The sequence below is a fragment of the Malaya genurostris genome, chromosome 1 (genome assembly GCF_030247185.1).
Source record: "Malaya genurostris strain Urasoe2022 chromosome 1, Malgen_1.1, whole genome shotgun sequence".
NCBI classification, from domain to species: Eukaryota; Metazoa; Arthropoda; class Insecta; order Diptera; family Culicidae; genus Malaya; species Malaya genurostris.
The window spans coordinates 14143594-14169147 of NC_080570.1; the positions used below are offsets into that span (position 1 = coordinate 14143594).

General features: G+C 41.9%; 1 protein-coding gene across 5 annotated transcripts in view; it reads right to left on the reverse strand.

Moving 5' to 3' along the window:
* The window catches only part of LOC131432989 (papilin), a 221649-nt gene that overhangs the window by 4487 nt on the left and 191608 nt on the right, over positions 1-25554 (reverse strand). For 3 of the 5 annotated variants that reach the window (XM_058599701.1, XM_058599693.1, XM_058599710.1), the window contains 12 exons: positions 19436-20406; positions 19260-19380; positions 19015-19194; positions 15782-18944; positions 15538-15717; positions 15199-15369; positions 14135-14941; positions 7682-7852; positions 6538-7073; positions 6324-6474; positions 5620-6066; positions 5210-5482 (listed from right to left, as the gene is read on the reverse strand). In XM_058599701.1, coding sequence (XP_058455684.1) covers positions 5210-5482; positions 5620-6066; positions 6324-6474; positions 6538-7073; positions 7682-7852; positions 14135-14941; positions 15199-15369; positions 15538-15717; positions 15782-18944; positions 19015-19194; positions 19260-19380; positions 19436-20406 — 7171 coding nt within the window. The remainder of the gene's footprint in view (positions 1-5209; positions 5483-5619; positions 6067-6323; positions 6475-6537; positions 7074-7681; positions 7853-14134; positions 14942-15198; positions 15370-15537; positions 15718-15781; positions 18945-19014; positions 19195-19259; positions 19381-19435; positions 20407-25554) is intronic. The other 2 variants (XM_058599716.1, XM_058599722.1) reach the window with 2 other exon arrangements.

The window sequence follows — 25554 nt, forward strand, 5'->3', positions numbered from 1 at the left end:
TAGATGTCATTAGATTAGAAATTTTTGGGTACCTTTCGGGATCGAAAACCGAATACCGGTAAAACTGAAATAAGTTTATTTGGTCATCGACTCTAAAAAACCTGTAAAACCTTATATGGGATCATAAGACTGTTCAAATGAGTCTAAGTTTGTAGAAATCAGTTTTTTCTAAAGTTTGAACAAATTCTATACCTATTTTTTATATTTATAAAAAAAAAGATCAAAATAGCTGCATCATATCTTCTTAAACCAAATTAAATTACCTTATGATAAAAAAAGAATTTTATTAAAAAACGCAAAATTCAATTTTTAATAAATTTCTCTATTATCGCCTTCAAAGTACTCTCCTCCTGCGGCAATACATGCATGCCAACACTTGATCCAATTTCCCATACAAGTTTTATAGGCCGCCGAAGGTATGGCCTTTAGTTCACGCAGCGAATTCTCTTTTATGGTCTCTATGGTCTCAAAACGCGTTCCCCGCAATGGCATATCTGGAGAGTACGGTGCTTGGTTGATGATATTGGTAGAGTTTTTGGCCAAAAACTGCGACACAACCAACGCTGTGTGAGCCGGCGCATTATCGTGAAATTCAGCTTTTATGGCACCAGCCGAGAAGCGACGCGTTTCAAACCCAAAACATCAGTTCAAATGTGTTCGGCTGATCCATAAGAGATGCCCAACAACACAGCAATGTCTCTAATCGGTAGAGAACGATTTTGGAACACGATTTGCTTCGCCGATTCAATGTTTTCTCTAGTAACAGATGTTGTTGGGCGGCCAGGGATCTCATCATGATCCAAGCTTGTACGACCACCTTTGAAGCGTTTATACCACTCGTATGCCTGTGTTTTTCCTAGACACGATTCACCAAAGGCCTTTTCTAACATTTTCAACGTTTCGGAACACTTAAATCCATTTGCAACACAAAATTTGATGCACGCACGTTGTTCTAAATTTTCATGCATTATAAAAATCGCCACACGAAAATTTTTCAACTTCTTTGTATAGACGCCAAACAAAAAAAACGATATGCGTCAAAATTTGACAGAATGTGTATAAAAGTGTTGCCAACGTTGAGAGAATAAAAGTTTACCGATTGGACAAGCGCGGGAATTTTAAAATGAAAATTCCGGTTCTTTTTTTATCATAAGGTATAATCGAAATGAAAATGAATAATGTTTTTTTTTCATATATTATGCTCAGAAACAAATGCTTCCACAAATGTATAAAAGTGTTGCCAACGTTGAAAGAATAAAAGTTTACCGATTGGACAAGCGCGGGAATTTTAAAATGAAAATTCCGGTTCTTTTTTTATCATAAGGTATAATCGAAATGAAAATGAATAATGTTTTTTTTTTCATATATTATGCTCAGAAACAAATGCTTCCACTTAGTGTGTAGTAAGCTTGTTAAAGGCTTCAGTCACAACTTTCAAGGCCCATACACAATTAAATTATTATACAGTGCATATGACAACTATAGTATAGAAACCTTTTTTTATCACTCACTAGAAACACATTGAATTGACCCAGAAAAATTTCGAGAAGGAAACTGGAAGACAATTCACCTTCCATCAAACGAAGCACGCTACACGGTTTCTAAGTGAAGAAAACCGATTTATGCGATTTTTTAGGGCTTTTCAATCTTAAAAAAATATCTCAAAAGATTTGCACAATACAAAGCAACAAAGCAAGTCGCTGTGAAGAAGTATTTTCGCATAGGACGCGTTCTAGAAATCATGATGATCCGCCATTTTGTTGCTGTAGAAGCCATTTTGGAGAGGCTAAAGTAATGACAAACGAAAAGAAAACCGTTGGGGTTTGGTTTTTTCCATATGTTTTATACTATGTTCACAACTGCAGAAAATAACATGTTTTAACGATAGTAATATAAAGTTAAAACCGCACTGTTCACACTAAGATTATGTTATACGCATGACATATTACTTGATATTGAGTTTGTTTATAAACAAACTGCAAAAATGCCTACGTCGCAGGTAGGAAAGAAAAATAAGAAATAAGCCAGGTACTTCCCCTAGCTATGAAGGATATTATCGTTTCACGCTTATTGCCAACGTTTCGAATATTTTTGAGCAGCAAATGATCAAAGAAGTCATCTTTTAATTCAAAAACAAAAGTGGTTGTACCAGTCTGCGTTGCCAGGTCGTTTTAACAAAATCTGTATTCGACGCAAAAATCTATCTGAACCATATCGGTATCAGAGTCTCTTCTACATAAGTAGTAGAAAATGTCACCAAGAGATGAGTAAATCAAAAAGGTCCCACGACAATCTATTCTCATGTCAATTCAAGCTAAAAACCAAAATCAGTACTTATCTGCATGATTCGTGAGTTATCGGTATTTCGGGAGTACATATCTATATTGCGGTATAGACGGCAAAAATCTGTATAAATACCGAGAAACCGATACACCTGGCAACGTTGGTACCCGTTTCCAGATCTGTTTTTATTATGATTACATGGCTACTTTGATGGAAAACTGCTGTTGTTGAACAGCTTGTCAATTGACATAGTCGTAAAGTGACGGAAAATGCTAGCAGGGTTGTGCTTTACTGACAATTATATCATGTTATTTCGGGAAAACATGTTTTAAAGTGACGTTTCTGAATATGAAATAACGCAAAAGTAAAACATGTTTTAACTCATAGTGTGAACATAGTATTAGGCTATATTACATATGGAACATCCTTCGGGAAAATCTAGAAAACTGTGTTCTATGGAATTGGGAATTTTCCACTCAATGCTTGCTAGATCTTCGATGATTGTTTGGTGGTGTAACGAGTTGTGCAATACTTGCCCGCCATTTTATTAAAATATGAATACTAGATTAATCATAAAATCGTTTGGAACCAAACGAGCTGCTTTGTGTTTAAATTTTACTGAGCCTACTTGATTCACGTGTTTCTTTGTTTCGAACCACATGTTTAATGACGTATGGGCGCCTAAAGAACACCATACAGGTTTCCATCATTCGAGCAAGCATCACCGATCCAAGAACCATTAGATTAATCCAAACACAATTGAGATACAAAAACCACATACAATCGATAAATTAACTAAATTTGAAGTGAAATGCGAATATAATTTGGTTGGGTAACCCTTCATCTTAACTCCAGTAACTATCTCATTATCGACAGATCCAGGGTTGTTACCAAAAAATTTCAAAATCAAAACGCGCGAAGTTGAAAATCCCCCTCGGCCAGAGTAGCCCATAAAGGGAAAAAAACGCGCGAAGTTGAAAACTGAAACGCACGATTTTCAAGCGAAGCTTTTAAAATTCACTTAAATATAATTTAAAAATCTGCATAAGTTTGTCATATAAAAACATTAAATAAGTCCGCATATAACACGTCACTTCGAGAAACCTCATGAAAATGATTTCATTTTTCTAGACCATCTTTTTCGATGTCCTCAGGTAATTAATACTCTCTGATGTACGGAAAATGTTACAGTAAAAATAAAAATGCTTACAGTTGTGATTTTGAAAGAAGTTAAACAGATTTCAGCGAAGACATTTTTTTTTGCTTCAACATCTTTCTGCTCGGCAAGCATTTTCTTCTTGGTAAGAAGGGAATTAGTTTCAGTCAAACTTGTTCTGCAGCAGGCATAAAACCTCCTCATTTCTGCATCAATAGATTACAATCATCCAAATTATACACTTCCTTAAATCTAATGCTTCTATAGTAACTAAATCTAATGAGACAGTAACATAAGAAACGATTTCTTGATAACATTACGTGCTAAATGAAAGTCGAAATAATGGAAACATTTTTTAAATATGCTGCACATGCTAGCAATGAGCTCGTTATATCCATAACTAGTTCTAACATAGGGAAACCGAAGAAAAAAATAGATTCTAAGATTACGACATCGAATTTCAAATTGTAACAGCTGCAATTGCTCGGAGCAAACGATCTGCGACTGAAACTAACCACTAAACTAGCCTTAGAAACATAGCGACAGACAAATAATAAATCGAGACCAATCAGTTTGCAGCGGTCATGACGACTCGGTAAGTTTAAAGGGTGTTTCCATGGAAGACGTCGGAGAGCTAATCGAACAAATTTGCGTTGGATTTCGTTTCGGTAATAAGGTGACCAGATAACAGCATCATATTCGAGAGCGTAAATACAGAGCTTACAAGCGATGTACATCAGAGCATGTTTAGTAACGCGGAAAATGAGTCCTAATAGCTCAGAGGCTCAGGACATAGTAAGCTCTATGTGTTCTTTAAAATTTAACTTGGATTCCTGAAGAACGCCCAAGTCCCTAACAGACGATGCACGTTCGAGAACAGTTTGTGGAATATTATAGGTGAACTTGAATACAGACATTTTGCTACTAAAAGAGATGACGGAGCATTTAGTGGCATTTAAAACCATTTCGAAATATGAAATATGGAATTCATCGGCAAACGATAGTTTCATATACTTGATCGAAAAATTTAGATCATTGAGATACAATAAAATTATGAACCGTCCAAGGTGACTTCCTTGAAGAACTCCTGAGGTAATAGCAAATGGTAAGGTTGTACAGGCTCCTATTTTCACTATCAGTTCTTTACCAGTTCGATATGATCGAAGCCAATTCAAAAATGATCCCGGTAATCCCAGTGATGATTGATTTTGTCGATCGCAACAGTAAAATCGGTGTATATAAAATGGAAGTGATCGGTCGTACATGTAAAGAACGTATGATGAAGAAAGTCTAGGTTAGTGAATTTGGGGAAGTTGAAGGCTTTGGCATGGATCCATGCTGAGTCTTAGATATGTGGTCAGTGCAACTATGTGTTATAAAATCCAGAACTATAATTTCAAACAGCTTCGATACAGCGCACAAAGCAGCAATTCCACGGTAGTTACTGTACCTTTGTTCACATAGGATTTCTTCCATATTTCATGAAAATGTCTTTGAGTGCGAAAATCTTCTTTCGAATTCCGCATTGGAATGGGAAAACGCAATCACATATATCGAAAAGTTTTGGTAATTCCTGGTAACAGCTCTGAAGAAATTTTCATGTAAAAATACAGTCGCCTTCACGTAAAATCAGTCTTGAGTCAAATTAATCTCTCGATCCGTGCAAAACAATGGTTAATGGTTTGTCATACAGAAGACGTGAGCAAAGTTTGATCCAAATGTTAATTTCCTGGAGCTGCTCAGAAAGGAGAAACTGGTCCACCGACTTACCATCCACCCGAATCATCGTTTCCTCGAAGGCCTCCGAATGTTCGTTCCGTGCGAGACACTTGTAAGCGCCGGCATCGGTCGGCAGAGCCCCGAAAACGTGCAGCGTGTTGTCGTCCTCGATCAGCACTCGATTCGATGGTTCCATAATCCGACCGTCCTTGTACCAGTTGACCGTCGGTCGCGGATAACCTTCGGTGATGCAGCGGATGGTGATGTTGCTGTTCGGAGCAAACTGTTCCCCGTACGGTAGTTCCTGGTGGGCCGTAACCGGTACTGAAGTGCAAGAAATAGAAGATTCGATCAGATTCGAAATCATCTGCCGGGTTAATTTGGTTAGTGACAGCCAGCATCCGAATGAAGCGCGGCACAAAAGTAAAAAAGCAGTGACCCTAACCTAATCGGGGACTTACCTGGTTCTGGAATGTGTTCCGGCGTTGGGGGAGGGGTATAGTAAACGGGTGGAGTAGGGCGGGGATGGTGGGGAAGCACAGGGCGATAGGTCGGAACCGGGGCAGGACGAGAATGAACGATGAACCGGAGGTACTTTTCATCCACCGGATCGCTGATGTGGACGGGACCGTAAGCCTTCAGTGTGACCGTCTTAGAAATACCCTTCCCAGCACCGGAATAAGCCTGACAGACGTACGAACCCAGATCCGACAGTCGCACGCGGGTAAACTGTAGCGAATAGTCGCGGTTGATCAGTTTGATCGGCATCATGAACGTTTCTCTCCACCAGGTTACGATCGGTTTCGGGAAACCGCCGGCCGGACAGCGAATCGACGCCGGTTGGTTCAATTCCACCACCTGGGTATCGTTCATGGGTCCCACAATGTAGGCATCCCGCGGAACAGGATCTGTTTTTTTGTTTGTTTTTATTAAGCACAGCAGCGTGCAGGCAGCGTTTTCAAGCATCAAATCAAAACAGTTAACAGCACCGTGCACCGCAAACCAAGCACAACACCAAGAATTGTGCGTTTTTTTTTTGTTAATAGATTGTGTATGAAAACGGAAAGATATTGGTTAGAGTTAAAAACAACGTTAAAACAGATTTAAAAAAAAAACGAAAAAAACCAATCACCTCGGAATCGACGGATTAGAGGAGGAGACTTACCGTTCACTTGCAGTTTGACTTCACGAAGCGCCGGTTCACCGATTCCATTGTCGGCTATGCAAACGTACGTTCCACTGTCTGTGCGATGCAGTTGAACGATCTGCAGATCTCCGTTCGATGTCAGCACGAACCGTCCTTGGTTGGTGTTCAACTGCAAGCCAAAACAAAATCAGTAACCGAATTCCAATTCCAATGTCAAACCATTAAAACTTACAATCACTTCACCCTTCTTCCACCGAATCGAAGGAGGCGGGAATCCGGTGGCGAAGCACCTGAGCGTCGCAACGCCTCCCTCCTCCGATTTAATGTCCAACTCTTCTTCCGGAACGGACTGCAAAACTGGCGGAGCAGGTTGTCCGGTTTCATAGGGAGGTCGCTGATCGACGGGTGGAGCCGCCGGTGGAACACAAACCGTAGCACATCCCGCCTGGCAGCACTTGTTATCATTTCGGCAATCCGCGTCCGTTCGACAGGCATCCTGACAAACGGTAGCATTGACTAACCGCGGACATTCACCGTCTTTCGTCGTTGGGCGACAGATCGCAACAAACACCGTTCCGTCTTTGTAGTCACTCTGCAGATCGACCGCACATTCCGTTCCCTGTGGACAGCGTTCGTTCTGGCACGGATCTTCGCACGAGCATCGTTCGCAGTCGTTGTGTGGATCGTAGGATCGTGCCACTCCGTACGGACAGTGCAACTGGAGGCACTCTTGGTTGTAGCTATCGCAAGGATCCACTTCGTTGTCCCCTACAAAAAGTGGTGTGTCAATTCAATGCGTAAAAATTTCAAGATGAAACGTGGTTAGTTTCTCGAAAAAGATATTAGTAGCGTGACCCCTCCCGATTCGGATTGATTTCTTCAAGCCAACAGAAAGATAGTAAGAGACAGATAAATGGCAGACACCGTTTCGTTTAACCGTTGCTTATCTAGTGGATGACTTCGACTGAGCGACCGATGGTTGATCCCGGTGAGATTTGTTCATAGGAAAGACATGACGAAGACAACAACCGGTGACGAAGGAATGGAATGAAATGCTTTTCCGTGTGTGTGTGTGTGGACTTACACTCCACCAGATCATCGCAGTAGTCGCGACACTGGCCGTACGACAAAAAGTTGTTGCGGTTGCCAGCGCAACCGCTGTAAATAAACGCAAAACAAGTCTCCCGTTCGAGATCGTAGTACCACCGCTTTCGGTAGTGGGCTTCCTGAGGAGCGATGCACAGGCCAATCTTGGGTGGTAGAGAGCACACATCTAAGGCCAACAAATGTGTATATCAATGTATGTGTGCGGTACGTGTGTTCGGATATTCTGCACTGATCAACACGACAGTTGACAGCAGGAAATTCAACCTTACCTCGCTTATCGATGCAGGTCACTTCGCATTCCTCGCTCGTAGCGAACCGATTTCCGTTGCCCTCGCATCCGCTGTAGTTGAACGGTTGACAGCTCTTCGTTAGCGAATCGTAGAAGAACTTGGGTTCCGATTGATCGCACGGTCCAGCGTCCTTCGCCTCCGAACATACATCTGCGGAAGAGAATCAAACGAAGCGCTAAATTAATCGGGTTGTCTTTCTCATAAATTCTAGGTTTACAATTTTTAGGTTTAATAACGGACGATTTTGTTATATAATCAAGACACTTTAACTCTTGTCAGACATGTAAAAATGTATGATTACGAATGAGATGAGACATCTGGTACTATGAGCGCACTAACACAAATTTCTGTATGGGTTAACTTCATTCCAAAACATGGAAAGAGAAATAAATCATGAAAATTTGAAATGAAAAACAAATTTTAGGGACCATGAGAACGAAAGGCCAACGGGGAGCGTGACATAATTGTACTTTTGGGATTTTGAAATATTTGAAAAACAAAAGAACGGAATAATGGAACTTGAACCATGGAACTGGGGGAAACAGAGGATTTCGGACCTTGTATCGGAAACTTTAAAAAGTTTCTAATCACTTCGGCGAACATCAAAAGGCTTCTAAAGATTTTAGATTTTAGAGTAAACTGTTGTTTTAAGAGAATTGCCCTTATTCTGAATAACGTCGTATCGTTTTTTCGCTCGTATTTCATTTGTATTCTCCATAACGCTAGCAAAATCAAAGGTAGCTATAATTCGATCGAACCACATTCGATCGAAAAACCAATACGACGTTATGCAGAATAAGGGCGAATATCCTGGACACGAACAAACCAATTTTCAATTCTGCACAATTTATTTTGTACTTAAATCAGGAAATTTTGCTCTGTCTGTCAGAGAGGGTTACGAACAATCAAGGAAGAAACACGACTCGGAACAATCGGCGAAGACCTTTGCGACGAACAAAGAACTACGATTGGAAGCTTGACACATGGAACTGCAAATCGCTTGGCTTTCCAGGATACGACCGAATGCTGCATGCATGAGCTTTGTTGGACGGGACAGAAGGTGTGGAAAAGTGAGCATCGAGCTGCGGCACAACCATCGTTCTAGAAACAGGATGTGCATATTGTTGATCAAGGTCCGCTTCTTCAATTACAGCATCATCAACGTGCACTGCTCACATGAAACGAGACCCGATGAAGTGAAGGAAGCATTCTACGCGCAGCTGGAGCGAACCTACGACAGCTGAAGAATGCAGCAAGGGCGAGGAAGCTGCATCATCGCACGAGAGCGAACGAGAAACGATACAGACAGGCGCGGAACAGACAGAACTCGGTTTCCCGGAGAAAAAAGCACCACCAGAAAAATCGTGATCGCGAAGTGATGGAACAGCTGTACTGCGTAAATGATACCCATAAGTTCTATGAGAATGTGAATGTTTTTTATTTCTCGTTTGGTATTGCAGTCCCCTCAGGCCCGAATTTTCTCTCGGCGTCCCTGATTGTATGTTTCGCTCGGGCTACGCCGTCCGAAGGACTACCTGTATTCGGTTGTTGCTTTCCGAGTGCTCAAAGTTTTCAGTGAAAGAGTCGCTCAGTGCATGTGTGATTTTCGTAGGAAATCTATCGAGGAGGAAAACCTTCGAAGACCGCAAAACAATCCGACATTTGTAGAAAAAGTTATCAAAGGAAAACCGACACAAAGTCCGAACAATAGCTCACTCCTTAATACATCTACACTCCAAAAAATTTTGAATTTTACAGGTGACTTAATCCATCATACGATGTAATTCATAAAGACCTAATTTGTCAAATGACGGAAAATTTTATTTCTAATGACTTAATGTTAGATGAGCTTGAATTTTACTGGTTTCGACTGTAACTTGCGTTCTGCTAGCAGGTGCGACTGTATGAATTTAAATGCACCTTTTCCCAGCCCAGCAGATGCATGCTTCTGTGGTTCAGTCGATTAACAGACGTATTTGCGATCCAATGATTCTCGGTTCAAGTCGCGGCGGTGGTTGCTATCAGTATTCTTTTTTTTTTATTTCAATAAATTTCATGTCATGGAGTTTTAGACACAATATCAAATGTTCTTCCACGTAAATTTGCGTGAGCTGCGACGCTCCATTTATGTGCATCTAATAAGATGAAAAATCACAGGATTTTTTAATGTGGAACACATTTTTGTTTTCTATATATGGGTGCAAACTAGAAACTCAAGAAAAATACACGTAGAAATGTGGTCAGGTTTTGAACAATTCCAGCTCAGTCAATTTTGTATCAATTATTAATATTATGTCCCCATTCGATTGGAAATATTTCTACGTATTGATTTGAATGTACATAGCCATGTATTTTTAATTGTATATCATTGAAGTGTTGATGAAAAGCTAGCAGTGTCCTATTTTGTCTGCAAAATATCTCCGGCATACCGGATTTCCCTGCCATAGTCGACGGTTTTGAAGGAGTAAGCGATATATCAAAGGGAAAGCATCGCTCTGATTGGTCAATCGAATCAAAAGCGAAGCTGTTGGAAGCACGCGAATCTGTAAATAGAAGCAAAATTATAGTCAACGTTTCAGTTCTAAGCGTAGTATGCCAGAGGTAGGTTGTTGCTAGACAGCAAGACAAAAAGTGCCATAAAACGATTTGAAGCTTTAACTGGTACCCAGTAAATCCGAACATCGGACGCATCGTGCAAGATAGCTTTTGATTGCGTTTCGAGCTTACATAGTGTATCGGTAGAACAAAAGAGTGAAGATATACCAAAGCAGAGAGCGGATGTCTGATACTCAGGGGATGGGATATGTCAGGGTTGGATTTCCAACCCCGAACATAGGGCCAGAGTCTTTCTGGCTCTAAGAGGCGAATGACCTTAAGGTTAATGCCTCTATGATCGAAGCAAAAGAATGTTTAACACTCTTCCACACCCTATCGGGGAGACGTCGGCTCGAAAATGCCTTGTTTGATATTCCTTCGCTCTGTTTCGCTAGCGATACATAATGTAAACATAAAGCTTTTTTAGGTCGACGCGGTTGATGCAAATGGTGCAGAATTGTCCGATGACAGGCCGATTGAAGCGGTACGATTGGCCCCATATCGTGCTCAATCGGTCCGATAATCGGGCCGATGATCGGACTTATACGGGTCGACAAATTTCACTGGGTATGCTCTGATCTTGTGTCATGCAAGCTCGGATGAAATCCCATGTTATGTCGTTTCGCCTGAGAAAATAACAACTACCCCAGGGTAAATTTTGAGAGCATAAGATTATTTTCTAATTTATATAAGATGAACTCGATCGATGATGAGATAAAGTTTATCGCTTCAACCAAAATCGCAGGAGGATAGTAACCCTCTCAGCAGGCCGTTCAATTTTGTTGGTTTTTGAGCGCTTGTTGAACGATATATTGCACGAAATATTCGTACAATTTGCTGGAACGGTTTGTTGTTGTTTTTTCTCTTGCAAAATAGTGTGAAAATTAGGTGTTACCTTTACATAGAAAGAAAATTTGTTGTTATTCTACGTGAAGTAGAAGTATTGTGCAGGTATGTATTGTTAGTTTAAACAAATAAGTGGAAAAAACTTCAGAAATTCTGCAGTAAAACTAGTCCAACGGGGCTCCAACTCCTCATGTTAAAAATGGCTCAACAATGGACCTCTGTCTGCCGGGTTTGTTGAACGAAAAAAATGGCATTCGGTTCAACGGTCTGTTTCAAAATCGGCAAACGAAGGTCCCGTGTTGGCCTCCCGTTGAACGATTGATTGGACTTTCATTGGACCAATGATCCAACGTATTGGACCAATGAAGGACCACCGTTGAACGTTTTTTTCTAAGTGGGAATGGTAGAGAAACGCTATAAAAATAATTGCTTGCGTACAAAACTTGAACACAAGCTTGGCGAAGAGAAGTTTAAATATCTATATCCGTATCGCAAGCATGTACACACATATAATTGCATACATTCGGGCTATTGATGTAATTTCGTCGGCTACAAAACAAATATAAATCACGACTATTAGGTTGTTCGCAACGCTGAAACATGTCAATCACGACGCTGAGATTTAGTTCTATTTTTCGAGTACAAATTTAAAACTGATTTAAAACTGCTCGACGAAATTGTTTTAAATAATGAATATTTGAAACACGAATAGAACACTTTTAATTTTTTTTGCGTGTGCGTCTGTTACGAAATCTGAGAGACGAGATGTCAAAGCGTCGAATGACATTTCAGAAATTATCAATATAAGCGTTAAATGTTTTGCACTGAATAATACAGTTTCATTTAGAAGCACTCCAGCTCACTATGATCTGTAAAAATATTCGTATCGTTTTCGAAATCATTAATTTAGTTTGTTTGTTTCTGATTTGAAACAGTGAAGTGAATAGACACAACACCAATACATTTTCAGCAATATATAGAACAGATTTTAAATCTTTCCGTTGAGATCGTCAAGCTCGAGTTTTATTTTTGTCAGTTTTAAATTATACAACACTATGTCATTTTAGAACAGATATCCATCACAGCGTTGCGAATAGCCTAGGAGTCTATATTCTGGGTTCGCGTGTTCGGTGTAGGTTCCTAATAAAGACTCTCGTGCATTTGCGGACTCAGAAGTGTGACGATTAATTGAAAATATCGATCATTAGAAATTTTGGTTGCCTTGTTCCACATCAATGGCTCGAACAACCTCAGGGGCTGATCCTTGTAGTTTTTAAGTGTATAGCATCACTGCTGCTAGTGGTGGTAATATTATTTTGCTTTCTTTTATTATGCTATAAAGGTTGATTTGAGTTGTTTGATGTCTTCACAAAAGTTTCTCAGTCTATTGTGAAAATTATTTTTAAATAACAAGCCATGTTCCAAAACTCACTGTAAAGACACAAAAAAGTCTAACTTTTTAATTAGAAGAAATAGGTGTTTGGAGTCTTCTACAATATTGTAGCAAAACTCAAATCCAATAACTTCGGCGATTATACAAACTATCTATCTCTTGTAGTTTAGAAGAAACAGACGATACTATTTTATGCAAACCAAAACATAATTTACCTAAATATTTGTGTCTTTACAGCAATGTTTGGAGCATGGTTTGTCACTGTAAAAAAACACTTCATTCTAACCTGAGTAACTATCGTCAAGACATCAAACAACTCAGACCAACCGTTATAGCATAATAAAAGAAAGCTAAATCATATTACCATCATTACGAGCAGTGGTGCCAGATATATTGAAGAATGAGCCATCGTTCGGACCTTGTTTCGTTTTTCCTTTAATAACTTTTTCTACAAATGTCGGATTGTTTTGGAGTCTTCGAAGGTTTTCTTCCTTGTTAAATTTCCTACAAAAATGACATACGCATTGATTTTTAGAGCTCATAGGTAGATCGGTAGCAAAGACATCATATTAACAAGATATCCAGCTCTCACATTTCCCGAACAAATCATTGGCAACATCCTTTTTTTGCGTGCATGGTGCCCTCAGGCGAGTCCGCATCGAATCTCGTACATAGAAGTAGGGGAGAGAAATGTCAAATTCGTGCACGCCAAAACAGCAGCACTGCGCACTCATACAATTGACATGATATGTTGAATGTGATGCCGTGCGATGGCGTTGCTGAGCTGAAGATTAAGATTGCTTCAAGCTGACAGGGTCTGTCTGTAGGTGTTTTATTGTAAAAAGTGAATTTCTCCATACTAAATACAAAGTTTAAACCTCGGGCACGAAAATATAGTTTCTCCGATCCAGCTAACATTTTGCATGGTGCTTACGGGACCCAAAAGGAACACGAAAAGTTTAGTGAAGCTGAAATCAATATTTTGTCCCACCCTAATGTTCAATCAAAAGACCTAGTTCTTTCGTTCGTTCTTTGTATGTTTCTGCAAAGACTACACAAGAGCTTAGATTTAGCGAACAAAAAAAAACCAAAGGTAGCGACAATTTCAAAAGTCTGTAAATTTTGACTAAAGTCTGCGAAAAACTTGATTTTCAAAAGTCTGCATAGCAAAAAATGTCTGCAGCACTATGTCCGAAATCTGGCATCATTGGTCAAAATACATGATACATATTGTCTTTTTGGTCAAACATTAGCACCGGATAAAAACATTCAAAACAGAAATTATATTAAAAAATTGTGGTTTACGGTGGGAATAAATAGCGAGGAATCGCAGATTTCAGCCCAACTCCGTTTGCTACTCAGCTGCTGTCGAATTTTAATATATCAGCCCTAATTGGAACCAACCTTCTCGGTCAGAGGAAAGATAAACTAGCTCTCCGGTCAAATTTCTTTAGTCCGGCAGGTTCAGAGTTCCATCGAGGAGTTCTTGTAATATCTGTCACAACACTGCCTATGCAGTGTATGATGTTAAACTAACGCGAAATGCAATGAGGCAATTGTTTTTTTGAACCCCAGTCGATATCTGGGAAGTCACTTACCAACACCGCGATATTCGCCGCACTGCCGTTCACACTGTTCTTGCGAACTGAATCGGTTTCCGTTGCCGCCCTCACCGCTGTAGTAGTTCTGTTCGCAGGATGCCCGTTCCTTGTTGTAGATGTAGACAATGGTCGGTTCGTTTCCAGTTCCGTAATCGTACGGTTCGTCACAAACGCTAGGAGCTGCTGCAGCCGGTGGTGGCGGTGGTGCCTGTCGGCACTGTTGTTCGCACTCCCGTTCGGTGTAGAAATTGTTTGCATTACCTTCACATCCACTGAACGTAAACGCGTGACACCGTTGGGTGCGTTGATCGTAATGCCAACGTGTTTCGTTCTCCGAGCAACGCCCATAGGCCGGCAGTAGCTGGCAAGCATTCTCAGCCCGTCCGCAAGCTTTGTCACACTCGTTAAAGCTAGCAAAGTTATTCTCGTTACCACCACAACCGGTATAAGTAAAATCAACGCAAGTTCCAGTAGCTCGATTGTAGAAGTACCGTGCTTCCCACTCGGTACAATCACGGTCTCCCGAATCCATATCCAAGAAGCAGTACCGCGTATCGAACCGCTCCGACGGTCGTTGATGATCCGGAACTGCTGGTTCCACTGGTGCTGCGACCTCCGGCTGTTTAACCCCTCCGTCAACACACCGGCTTTGGCAGGCCTGTTCATCGACGAAGTTATTTCCGTTACCACCGCAACCGCCATAGTAGAACTGTCGGCAACGGGATTCCTTCGTGTCGAAGTACCAGTGGGCCGTGTAGTTCTGACACTCGCCAATCTCCGCCGGCAGGAAGCAGGTGTCTTTCTCTGCAAAAAGTGAACATTCGCCGGATTAGTTCGTGGTTGATAACAGCAGTTTATGTTAGAAAACAGAAACACCAAAACCGAATTAGCGAAAAATTTTGCAAACCTTCACCCAGCTGGAATGTTTTGTCGATGTCCTGAAGATGATCTTTGTCTTGTTTTTGCCACATATTCGATTTGCCAATTTTGGAAGTAATTTGGAAAACACACATTCCATTCCAAGCTGGCCGACAACAGGCACAGAAACTAGGACTACTTACCGACCTTCGGTGGACATCGTTCTTCACACTGATCCAGTGAGTCATGCTGGTTTTCATTGCCACCGCACCCGGTGTAGTAGAAAGGCATGCATTTATTACTGTCACGGTTAAAGTGCCACCGGGCCAGCTTACCATCACATCTGCCAGCGTCCATTGGCAATGTGCAGCTCGCTGGGGTGCGTTCAGATATTGGTTAGAGAGAGAGCGAGAGTTGCGGAAAAAGATTGTGCACACGTGCGAGGAAAGATAGTGTGTATTAAACGCTAAATACCGTTTAACCCTTTAATACCAACCAATAACATAGCAAACAAAAAAACATAGAACCCCAAAAGTACTTACGTTTGTGAACACCCGGTTGTTTGCAGTGATAATTACAAGAACTTTCCGAGGCGTAATTGTTTTTGTTGCCTTTGCATCCACCGAACTGGAAGCGTTCACACGAATCCCGTTCTTTGTCGTAGTGCCAACGTTCGAACGTTCCGTTACAGGGTCCATTTTCAACCGGTTGATCACAGGGTGCTGCAATAAAAAAAATCATGCAGAAATATCACAATTTTCCTGACACTCCCGGCTCTGTACTTACGAAGCGAATCATCCACAACACAGGAGGCCTTGCATTCGTCGATCGTTTCGAAGCGGTTGGCATTGCCAAGGCAACCGCCGTACGTAAACTGCGAACACTGATTCCGATCCGTATCGTAGTACCACATCGGATAGTACCCGGTGCATGGTCCGGTAATTTTCGGTAGCTGACAAACGTCCTTCCCGGCCGGCGCTTCGCACACATCCTTACACTCCTCGGCCGAGTCGAAGCGGTTCTTGTTTCCACCACATCCGCCGTACCAGAACCGTCCGCAACCTCCGTATTCCACGTCGAAGAAGTACTTAACGGTGTAATTGTGACAGGTACCCATATCTTTCTTGAGAACGCAAGCCTTCTGCGGTGATTCCGGCACGATTTCACATCCCTCGAATTTCGTTCCCTGTGCTTCATCCACTCCGTTCGGGCAGCAGCCGTACTTGCTGGTGGCACACGTACAACCCTCAAAGTTCGGTCCCTGGGCCGGTGTTTGACCATCCGAGCAACATTTGAACTCACTGTACGAACAATGGCAGCCATGGTTGTGTGGACCCTTCGATGGGGTAATTCCATCCGGACAACAACCGAACTGGAACGCATGACACGGACAACCTTCGAAATTCGGTCCTTCCGCATCGGTTTCCTTATCCGGACAGCAACCATGCTCGGCATACTGACATCCACAGCCCTTGTTGTCATGACCCCGAGCCGAAGTCGTGTTATCCGGGCAACATCCGTACGGTGAATACTCACAACCACATCCTTCCTGGTTGGGTCCTCGCGCTGGACTGATGTTATCCGGACAACATCCATACGGTGTCTCAAGGCAGCAACCTTCCCGGTTCGGTCCATGCGCTGGAGTTTTTCCATCCGAACAGCATCCGAATAGTTCCTTGGCACAATCCGCACAACCTTCCCCATTGGGACCGGTAGCAGCCGTAACATTATCACCACAACATCCATGGCTAGATCCGGCACAACCTTCAACCTTGGAAGGTTCCTTTTCTTCCGTAACCGCTTCAACCTCCTGATCCTCTCCGGGTTCTTCCACTCCCGGACATCCCTTAAAGTTAGCCCCCTTAGCCTCACTGGTACCATCCGCGCAACAACCAAACTTGCTGATAACACAACCTGCAACCGTGGTCGTTTCCACCGGACAACCCTCGAAGTCATTACCCTCCGAAGGAGTGACCTTATCGGGACAACATCCGAACAACGATTCCGCACAGTCGGACTTGGGGCAACCCTTGTTTCGGGGTCCTTTCGCCGGTGAAACTCCATCCGGACAACATCCGTGTTTGGTTTCTTTGCATGTTTCCGGCACCGGACAACCTTCGTCGAACGGTCCGGCCGCCTTGGTTTTGCCATCCAAACAACAACCGAACTCCGACTTGGCACACTGAGGTGTCTTTGGCCGTGGTTTGCACTTGCGTGGTTTCTGTTCCTTCGAAATAACCGATGTAAGAGTGTACGGAGTACTACTTTCCTCGTCATCATCACCTCCTTCGCGCAACCAAATATCGAAAGTGCTGGATTCCACATCCAACGACGAGCCGGTTGATGAATCCGTGACTTCCGTAGCGCTCTCGGTGGACGATCCATCAGAAGCGGCGTCACTGACGGAAGACACCGTTGAGACTGATTCGGTGCTGGCTGTCTCCTGCGTTGAAACCGTTTCTTCACTAACCGTTGAATCCGTTGGTCCGGTTGATTCGGTCGCATCGGAAGCCACCGACGATGACGGTTCGGTACTACTGTCGGCTGAGCTGCTATCGGTAGATACGGACGAATCTGTGGTTGATTCTTCGGAGATTGTTGAGCTCTCGCTAGAATCGACCGTACTGATCGAATCGCTTGAAGCGTCAGTGGTGGATTCAAGAATTTCACTCTCCGTTGAAATCGCTGTAGTAGAATCCGTAGAGGACTCGGTGGTAGATGATTCTGAAGACGACGACGACGACTCTTCCGAGGTTTCCATCGTCGAAGATGATTCGGTGGTTGAACTCGAATCCGTGGTTTCCGTTGATTGAGAAGGTGAACTTTCGGATGTAGTAGCATCAGAAGTGGACGGGGACGCATCGGACGTAGTCGAATCTGCCGAACTGCTGGCATCCGTTGAAGCTTCCGACGAGACTTCCGACTCGGACGCAGATGACAAATCAACACTCGAGGCTTCCGTGATTGCTGAAGACTCCGATGATGCTTCCGTCTCTTTGAGAGACGACAGAGATTCCAGAGTTGGTGCCACCGAAGATGATAATATATCGGAGGAAACCGAAGAATCGCTTGTTTGTGTGAACACTTCAACATCATCGCCGGAACCTTCTTCTTCGGTTGCCATGGATGCCAGTTCACCGCCTCGTACGTCAATGTCGAATCCAGATCCCTCCAACGTTGATACATCAGTGGACGTGTCTACGTCCGTTGCTCCGGTTTCGAATCCAGTCGCATCACTTAACATCATTTCGTCAGTTTCCAACGAAGATTCGGTCGTTCCTTGAGATGATTCTAAATCAACTCCTTCGGCCAAGGTGCTATCATCTGTTACCATCAGGATTCCGTCCGGTAGCTCGGTTACGGCTTCCTCGTCCTCTTCATCGCACCACTCTTCCTCATCGTAGTCATCTTCCTGTAGTGGTTTACTTGTCGCATCCACCGGGATAATTTCATCATCCGTACAGTCGTGGCTATTGCAAGACTCCGTACTTAACTCGATGGTATCCACCTTGCAGTTCGTCTCCGCCACTACGGTTCCATTAGCAATGCAAAGTACTTTCCGTGACTTAAATCCTCCTCCGCAATCCTTCGAACAACCTGTCCACGGTCCAGTGAACCACTGCCCGGGGCATTCGTCAGGTCCATCGCATTCCCGCTCGGATTTAGGCCTGAGCGCCGCATCGCACTTGTAGTCATCATCCGCTCGTTTCAACGACTGCCCATCGAAGACACCACAAACGACGGTTCTCGTCTGGACGCCCTTCCCGCAAATTGCCGAACACTTGCTCCACTGCGACGAGAACCACTGGTACTCGCACGGTACGGCCTTGCATTCTCGTTTTAGCTCCGGTAGCTCATGGTTCGCACAGAACTTGTCATCGTAAACGACTCCGGCTTTGGAAGCACAGTGCACGGTACGGGTTTCCACGGTTGTTCCACATTCGTCGCACTGTCGAAGGTCACAACAGAATTGTTTGTCAACACAGTGTTGCCGGTTCAATCCACCTATTTGTACTTACCCCGCTCCAGGAAGAAGTGATGTAGTCTACACCTTCGCACGGCTGCAACATACACGACTGTTGCGTTTCCGGTTTTTCATTGGGACACTCTCCATCATCCAGAACGGTAATGCGTCCATTTTCCTTCCGGAAACAGGTAACCTTTCGAGTTTGTTCGCCATCACCGCACAGTTTGTTGCACTGGAATAGAGAATTGCGGTGAAAAATTGCGGTGTACTCGCCCTAGAGCCTAGATGAATTCTTACCGGAGACCACTTTCCGATGTACCACTCGGGACAAATTGTACCCCGGTTACATTCCTGCTCGGTTGCCGGTTTATTACCGACCTGCTCCAAACAGACTGCATCTTCCACGGTTTCCGGAACACTGAAATCAGTCGTGTAATCAGTTAGGATGACGACCCAAAAAAAGGGCGACTTACCCTTCGGCAGAAACCCGTTCACAGTGGACATCCCGTGTCTGTTTGCCTTCGCTGCCACACGGCATAGAACAATTACCCCAGGCAGCCTCGACCCACCGCGGTGGACAGGCTTCCTTACCGCATCGCTGAGAATCCGTAGGTTTAGAGCCGGCATCACACAAACCCTCTTCCACCTGTTTCAACGTGGTCCGACTGTTACAAGTGACATTTCTGTGCTGGACACCGCCACCACAAACGGCACTACAATTGTCGAAGGGGCTGTAGGTCCACGAGTAGCTATCCGGTTCATCAACCGGTGCAGACTTTGACGCCACACTGTATTCGTAACTGACGCCAACGTTTCGGTCTTGCGAAAGGAGCACCAGATAGACGGATTCGCTCGTTGGACCTAGACAAGTTAGCTTGTCTGGAGCGGCGAATCCTTGCGGTCTTCGTTCGTAGTGCCAATCGCTACCGGCAAAATGAAGCGCCCGTGGGAAATCGATCCGATAGTTTCCGTTCAGATGGTAGAATCCGGTTAAATTTCTAATCGCCAGATAGTTATTCGACGGACCTCGCTCACTGATGACGATGTTGGTCGCTCCGCTCGGGATCAACAGCAGGTCATTGTAGCCAACCTGAAGATTGTTGGCGTCCAACAATCCGGTGACGGTCTTACAACCACTTCCATCGCCCTGACACGTTCGACACTTGTCCTCCTTGGCATTCGATCCCAACATCATGTCGCACCCGACGGCCTGACACGTCCCATCGACACAGAGATCGAACGATTCGTCGTTACAGCGAGTTCCGTCGGTAACCTTCGCCTTGTGCCGATAGTAGAACCGTTCACCGATGGGCATACAATTTAGCTCGCACGGATTCGGGGCCTTCGTGTACGGTACCCACTGATACCGGTGTCCCTCGAATGGCACATCGTTGTACTCGGAGCACTGCTGCTTGCGGAAGTCCAGTTCCCCTGCCGGGCAGTCCTGCAGTTTTCGAAAATGAAATCATTAGTCATTTTTTACGACGGAACAATAATGACAGGGAAGACACAATGGCGCCCAGTCGAAGCAGCAGCAACGAAGTCAATCCCGGAAACTGTTTTCATTTCCCCCTGGATCCCGGTTGCATGCAAGTGGCAACAAAACAGAACCATTGATGCAGTGGGCAATACACAACCCGTCAGCAGTATTGGCCAGGAAACGCTAGGTGCCGTTAATGGGATCATTTTTTTTTTGTCCTTTTTTCGTGATTGTGCTGATGTTCGCAGAAAAAACCTCGTGTATGGCAACTACCGTCTCCCAAGCAACCAACGACTGGCACTGGTCGAACCGAACCGAATCGAATCAAAGGTGGCTGCGCCACAATAGAACTGTCAGAACAAGCTCAATATTTTGTTTACCGTACAGTTTTCGAGCGGAACTCAGAAGCTGTTATTCGACTTCCAAAGGACCTCCATTGCAGTGCACCTTTGTTGTGTCGTAAGTGTGCGGGGTGGACAAAAAAAAATCAGAAACTGTCGCCCGTTGTTCTATGACTACTTTCAATATACTTTCCAGTGCATCACAGAGGGGATTCCGGAAAGAGAAGATGTCACAAACCAGCACCACACCAACGAACGAAGGAAGTTTGGACACTGAAGAATGAATCGAAAACCATTGAATATATGTCTTTGACATAATGAAATTTATCGACACAATTATTGCCTCCCCGCCCTCCCACTTCGTGTATGGGCAGAATAAAAATCGCGGACGTAGTCAAGAAAGGGAACCAATACAGTACCGGTAACCGGGGGTACGGCGATTATTTGTTTCCACCGGAAACAGACGATGCGGTCGTCCTTTTATAAAACGGTAGATATTTTCGTCGAACTGTGTGTGTGTGTATGCGAAACTGTATCTATTCTTCTGCTCTGTCTTCGATTTGCTAGTTTTACCTGGCTGTCCTTGTGCCGGGTGAGAGATGTGTTCATCTGTTTTCTCTGTGTAAAGTAATTTATGGCCATTATGTTGTTAGTGTTGGAAATAAATCGAGTCCCGGCACTTTATTGACTGATATTGTTTATCAGTAGGTAAAATGAATATACCAATCATTGAGTTTTATAAAGACTGTACTCGAAATAAATGCATGGTGAATGTGTGCATGGGTTAATTAAGGATTGTGGGTTAAACTAGTTCAGAGTGTAATGGTTACATGTGCACAATTTTGTCACAAATTATCAAGATTTCTTCCCAGTGCTTGGTCGACAATTCGATCGCGTTCTGTGTGGAAAATCGTTTACGGCAAGGGATTCAATCTTGTAGGGTCGAAATCATGTCATTTTCGATAGATTTACACCATCATTAGGCTAGGTTTATTTATAATAAGTTTTTTTTTTGAGAGTCGAATACAGTCGAGGCTTGACTTGCTGCCTCAATTATTGTGCTATCGCTGTTAAAATTTAGAACAGATGTTTATTAAAAAACATAGAAAGAACTTGTTTTAATCCACCTAGTGGTATAATGGTGCCTTTCTATTGGTTTCATATTGGACATTTTAAATAACTGTTTTCGGAACCGGAATCGAGAGACTGTGTCGAGGTTGCAGTAAGTTTTTAGGGTCATTAAATGGCCAGGCCATGTTTTGAAAATATCGTATTTTTGTGTCGTCAACTAGATGAAGGTTAGACCTTTCTTGATCGTTCAATAATCTGTTTTTACTTCAGCACCGTATTCATCAAAAATATCACACATCGGTAAAAAAAAAATTCGTGCCTGTGTCATAATTCTGGTTTTCTTCAAAACGGATGAAAACTCGGACTCATGTGTGCTCGCTGTGCCTGGATGGACTCGCTTGTACTTTCAAAAGTTTCGAGCTTCGTGGTGTTGGCTTTCGACTTCTTTATCGCATGTACGAAATCGAACACCACGCACAGAAGCGTGTGCTTCGTTCGTAGAGGAGGTGTTGTGTTTTCTTCCTCCGTACCGCCCCATAATGAGAAAGTCAAAAATGAAAAATAGTTCGCCATTTCGAGATGCTTCCCTGTTTTTGAATACACTAAATATGTATTATAAATCAACCTTGTCTAATGACTGTGGCACAAATTTCCAATTAACTAGAGCAACGTGCCACTTGAGCCAAGTAGTTCTGATTCCTGGTGGGTAAATTTTAAGACAATTTTGATTGACTTTCGTGTAAAATTTTGAGGAAAGCTTAAGTGAGTTTTTAGTAAACTTTGTTGTAAATTTTGAAAAATTTTTAAAACCAAAAATATACAGACCTTTGAAAAGCTTTTATCTATCTGCAGGGTAAAATTCGAAGGATTTTACGAATCTTATTAAAAATAGCACTGAAAAATGAAAAATTTTTAAAAACCAAAAACATACAGACCTTTGAAAAGCTTTTATCTATCTGCAGGGTAAAATTCGAAGGATTTTCCGAATCTTATTAAAAATAGCACTGAAAAATGAGTGTTTTTTCGATTTTGCACAATTATCTGGAAAAATAATGCAATGATATAATTTTTTTTCTAATAAACCTTATGATGGCTACAAAGATTAGATTCGGACACATTTTTGGAGAACCTTTTCACGTTTTTCATAGAAAAGCAGCGAATTTCAAAAATTTCAACGTAATCGGTTATATGAAATTTGTTGATTTTCCATGAAAAGCGTGAAAAGGCTTTCCAAAAATGTGTCCGAATGTGATCATTGTAGCCAGCATAAGGTTTATTTGAAAAAAAAAAATCATACCAACGAATTATTTTTTCAAATAATAGTGAAAGACCACAAGAAAAAATCATTTTTGCAGAGCTATTTTTGATAAGATTCGGAAAATCCTCCGAATTTTTCAGCCATTTTTACCCTGCAGTTTTGTAACGATTCCGTGGAAAATTTTACCAAAACAAGTGATATGTAAATTTTGAATAAATTCTGTGTGAATTCCGGGTCAGTTTTGTGTGAATGTTGCGTGAATTTTAAATGAATTCAGGGTAAATATTGTTGTTCAAATGTTTTTAATAAGTTTTCTGATTTGAATTTTGTAAAAACTGTCTTGAAATTTTGGGTAAATTTTTTATAGAATTCGGCAAATTCTGCATAAATTATGTGATCAAGTTTTGTAAAAAAATACAAATGTTGAGTTAAGTTTTGTAAAAAACAGTACGTAATTTGAGTAAGTTCTGAAAAAAAATTGTGTAAATTTCGAGCAAGTTTTGGATGAATTTCATATAAAACTGAGTAGATTTTTGGTATATTCTATGTAAACTCTACGTTATTTGCAAATATTTTATGAGTTTTGAGAAAATTTTGTTTGAGTTTGGTGTCAATTTTGGGAAAAATTCAAGTTAATTTTTGGTGAGTTCTGTGGGTAAAATTTTCTATAAATGATGGATTGAATTTTGTGAAGCACCTGCTGCTCTCCCTCGGGTGGTTCCATGAAGGTGACATTTTTTTTTTAGGATTTGGCAACGTGCCATTACGCGAAGCCGGTGATGGAGTGTGATACGAAGCCAACGATATTGTTTTGTTCCGAACGAGACAAATCCGAAAAACTCGCCACAGCATTACCAAATAGAAGAAGAAAAAAGAGCAGACCTTCAAAAACGACAAGGGTTTAATGAAAGAGTCAATGAAAATGTGTAAAAGAGATGGCCCTTGACGGGACTCTCCGAGCAAAAAAAAGTCATTTAGTTAGATTTTAATTCGATAATAAGACAACAAATCTGTCAGAGTGTGAATTTTAAGCTGTTCCAATTATTCAATCGTTTGACTTTGGTTCATAAGAGCGTAGTGGAAAGGAAACCAAGAGCAGGATGTTAAAAATACGGAAGAATAAAAGGTCGGCCTTTTCGCAAAGATGTAACTCAAAGAAAAAGCAGAATTACTTGCTAATTAGGCTCACTTACAATTTTCTGATTTGGCAAGCAATTTGTAGCTGTGAATAAAGCGTTAAATTTTCGGTCCAAATGCGTCTATGAGCTCGAAACTCTACTTGGACCAGCGTGGTTATATCCGTATGTGTTTCAAGATTTAAGAAGATTCAAGAAGATTCAAGAAGATTAGAGAAGACTCAAGAAGATTCAAGAGGATTCAAGCAGATTCAAAAAGATTCAAGAAGATTCAAGAAAACTCACAAAGATTCAAAAAGATTCAAGAAGTTTCAAGAAGATTCAAGAAAATTCGAGAAGATCGAAGCAGATTCAAAAAGATTCAAGAAATGTGACGAAAATTGAAGAAAATTCAAGAAGGTTCAAGAAATATCAAGAAGATTCAAGAAGATTCAAAAAGATTCAAGAAGATTCAAGAAGATTCAAGAAGATTCAAAAAGATTCAAGAAGATTCAAGAAGATTCAAGAAGATTCAAAAAGATTCAAAAAGATTCAAAAAGATTCAAAAAAAATTCAAAAAGATTCAAGAAGATTCAAGAAGATTCAAGAAGATTCAAGAAGATTCAGAAAGATTCAAAAAGATTCAAGAATATTCAAGAAGATTCAAGAAGATTCAAGAAGCTTCAAGAAGATTCAAGAAGATTCAAAAACCGATCATCGAAAGTTTTTGCGCTCAACGTTCGCCGACAGAAATAATTCGATTCTTCGAATAGCCAAGTTCAACTATATACGATATTGTGTCAAAATACAAGGCTTCTGCAGAGTCGAGGGTAGATTTCTCGAACTCCCTTTCGTCAATTTCCAATTTCCGACTATCCAGGACTATGCTTGTAATTTATGATTGGTGATTCTATACTAAGGATGAAGAAATTTTGTATTTATTTATGGTCATATTCTATTATAGTTGTTCATGAAGTCTCGTTATTATTACCGATCTTATGTGTGTCAAGTTGGTGACTACTATTCGATTTCCAGTTTCAAAGGAATGGTATAGTCGATGAGATGAACCTCAGCGACACCAATGGAAGAGAATAATGAGTCTTTGTTTCAATTATAGAGGTTTCAACCTTAAGGTCATTCGCCTCTTCGGACCAGAAAAGCTTTCTGATCCTATGTGCGGGGTTGGGAATCGAACCCAGGTGGAAGAATAATGAGTCGTCGTCCTTCCGTAAAGCAGGTAAAGTATCAACATTTCCTCGTTTCCTTATCTTTCAAAATCAGTTTTATGTGGAAGAGTACCAATTTCCAACACTAATTCCTAAGTAAC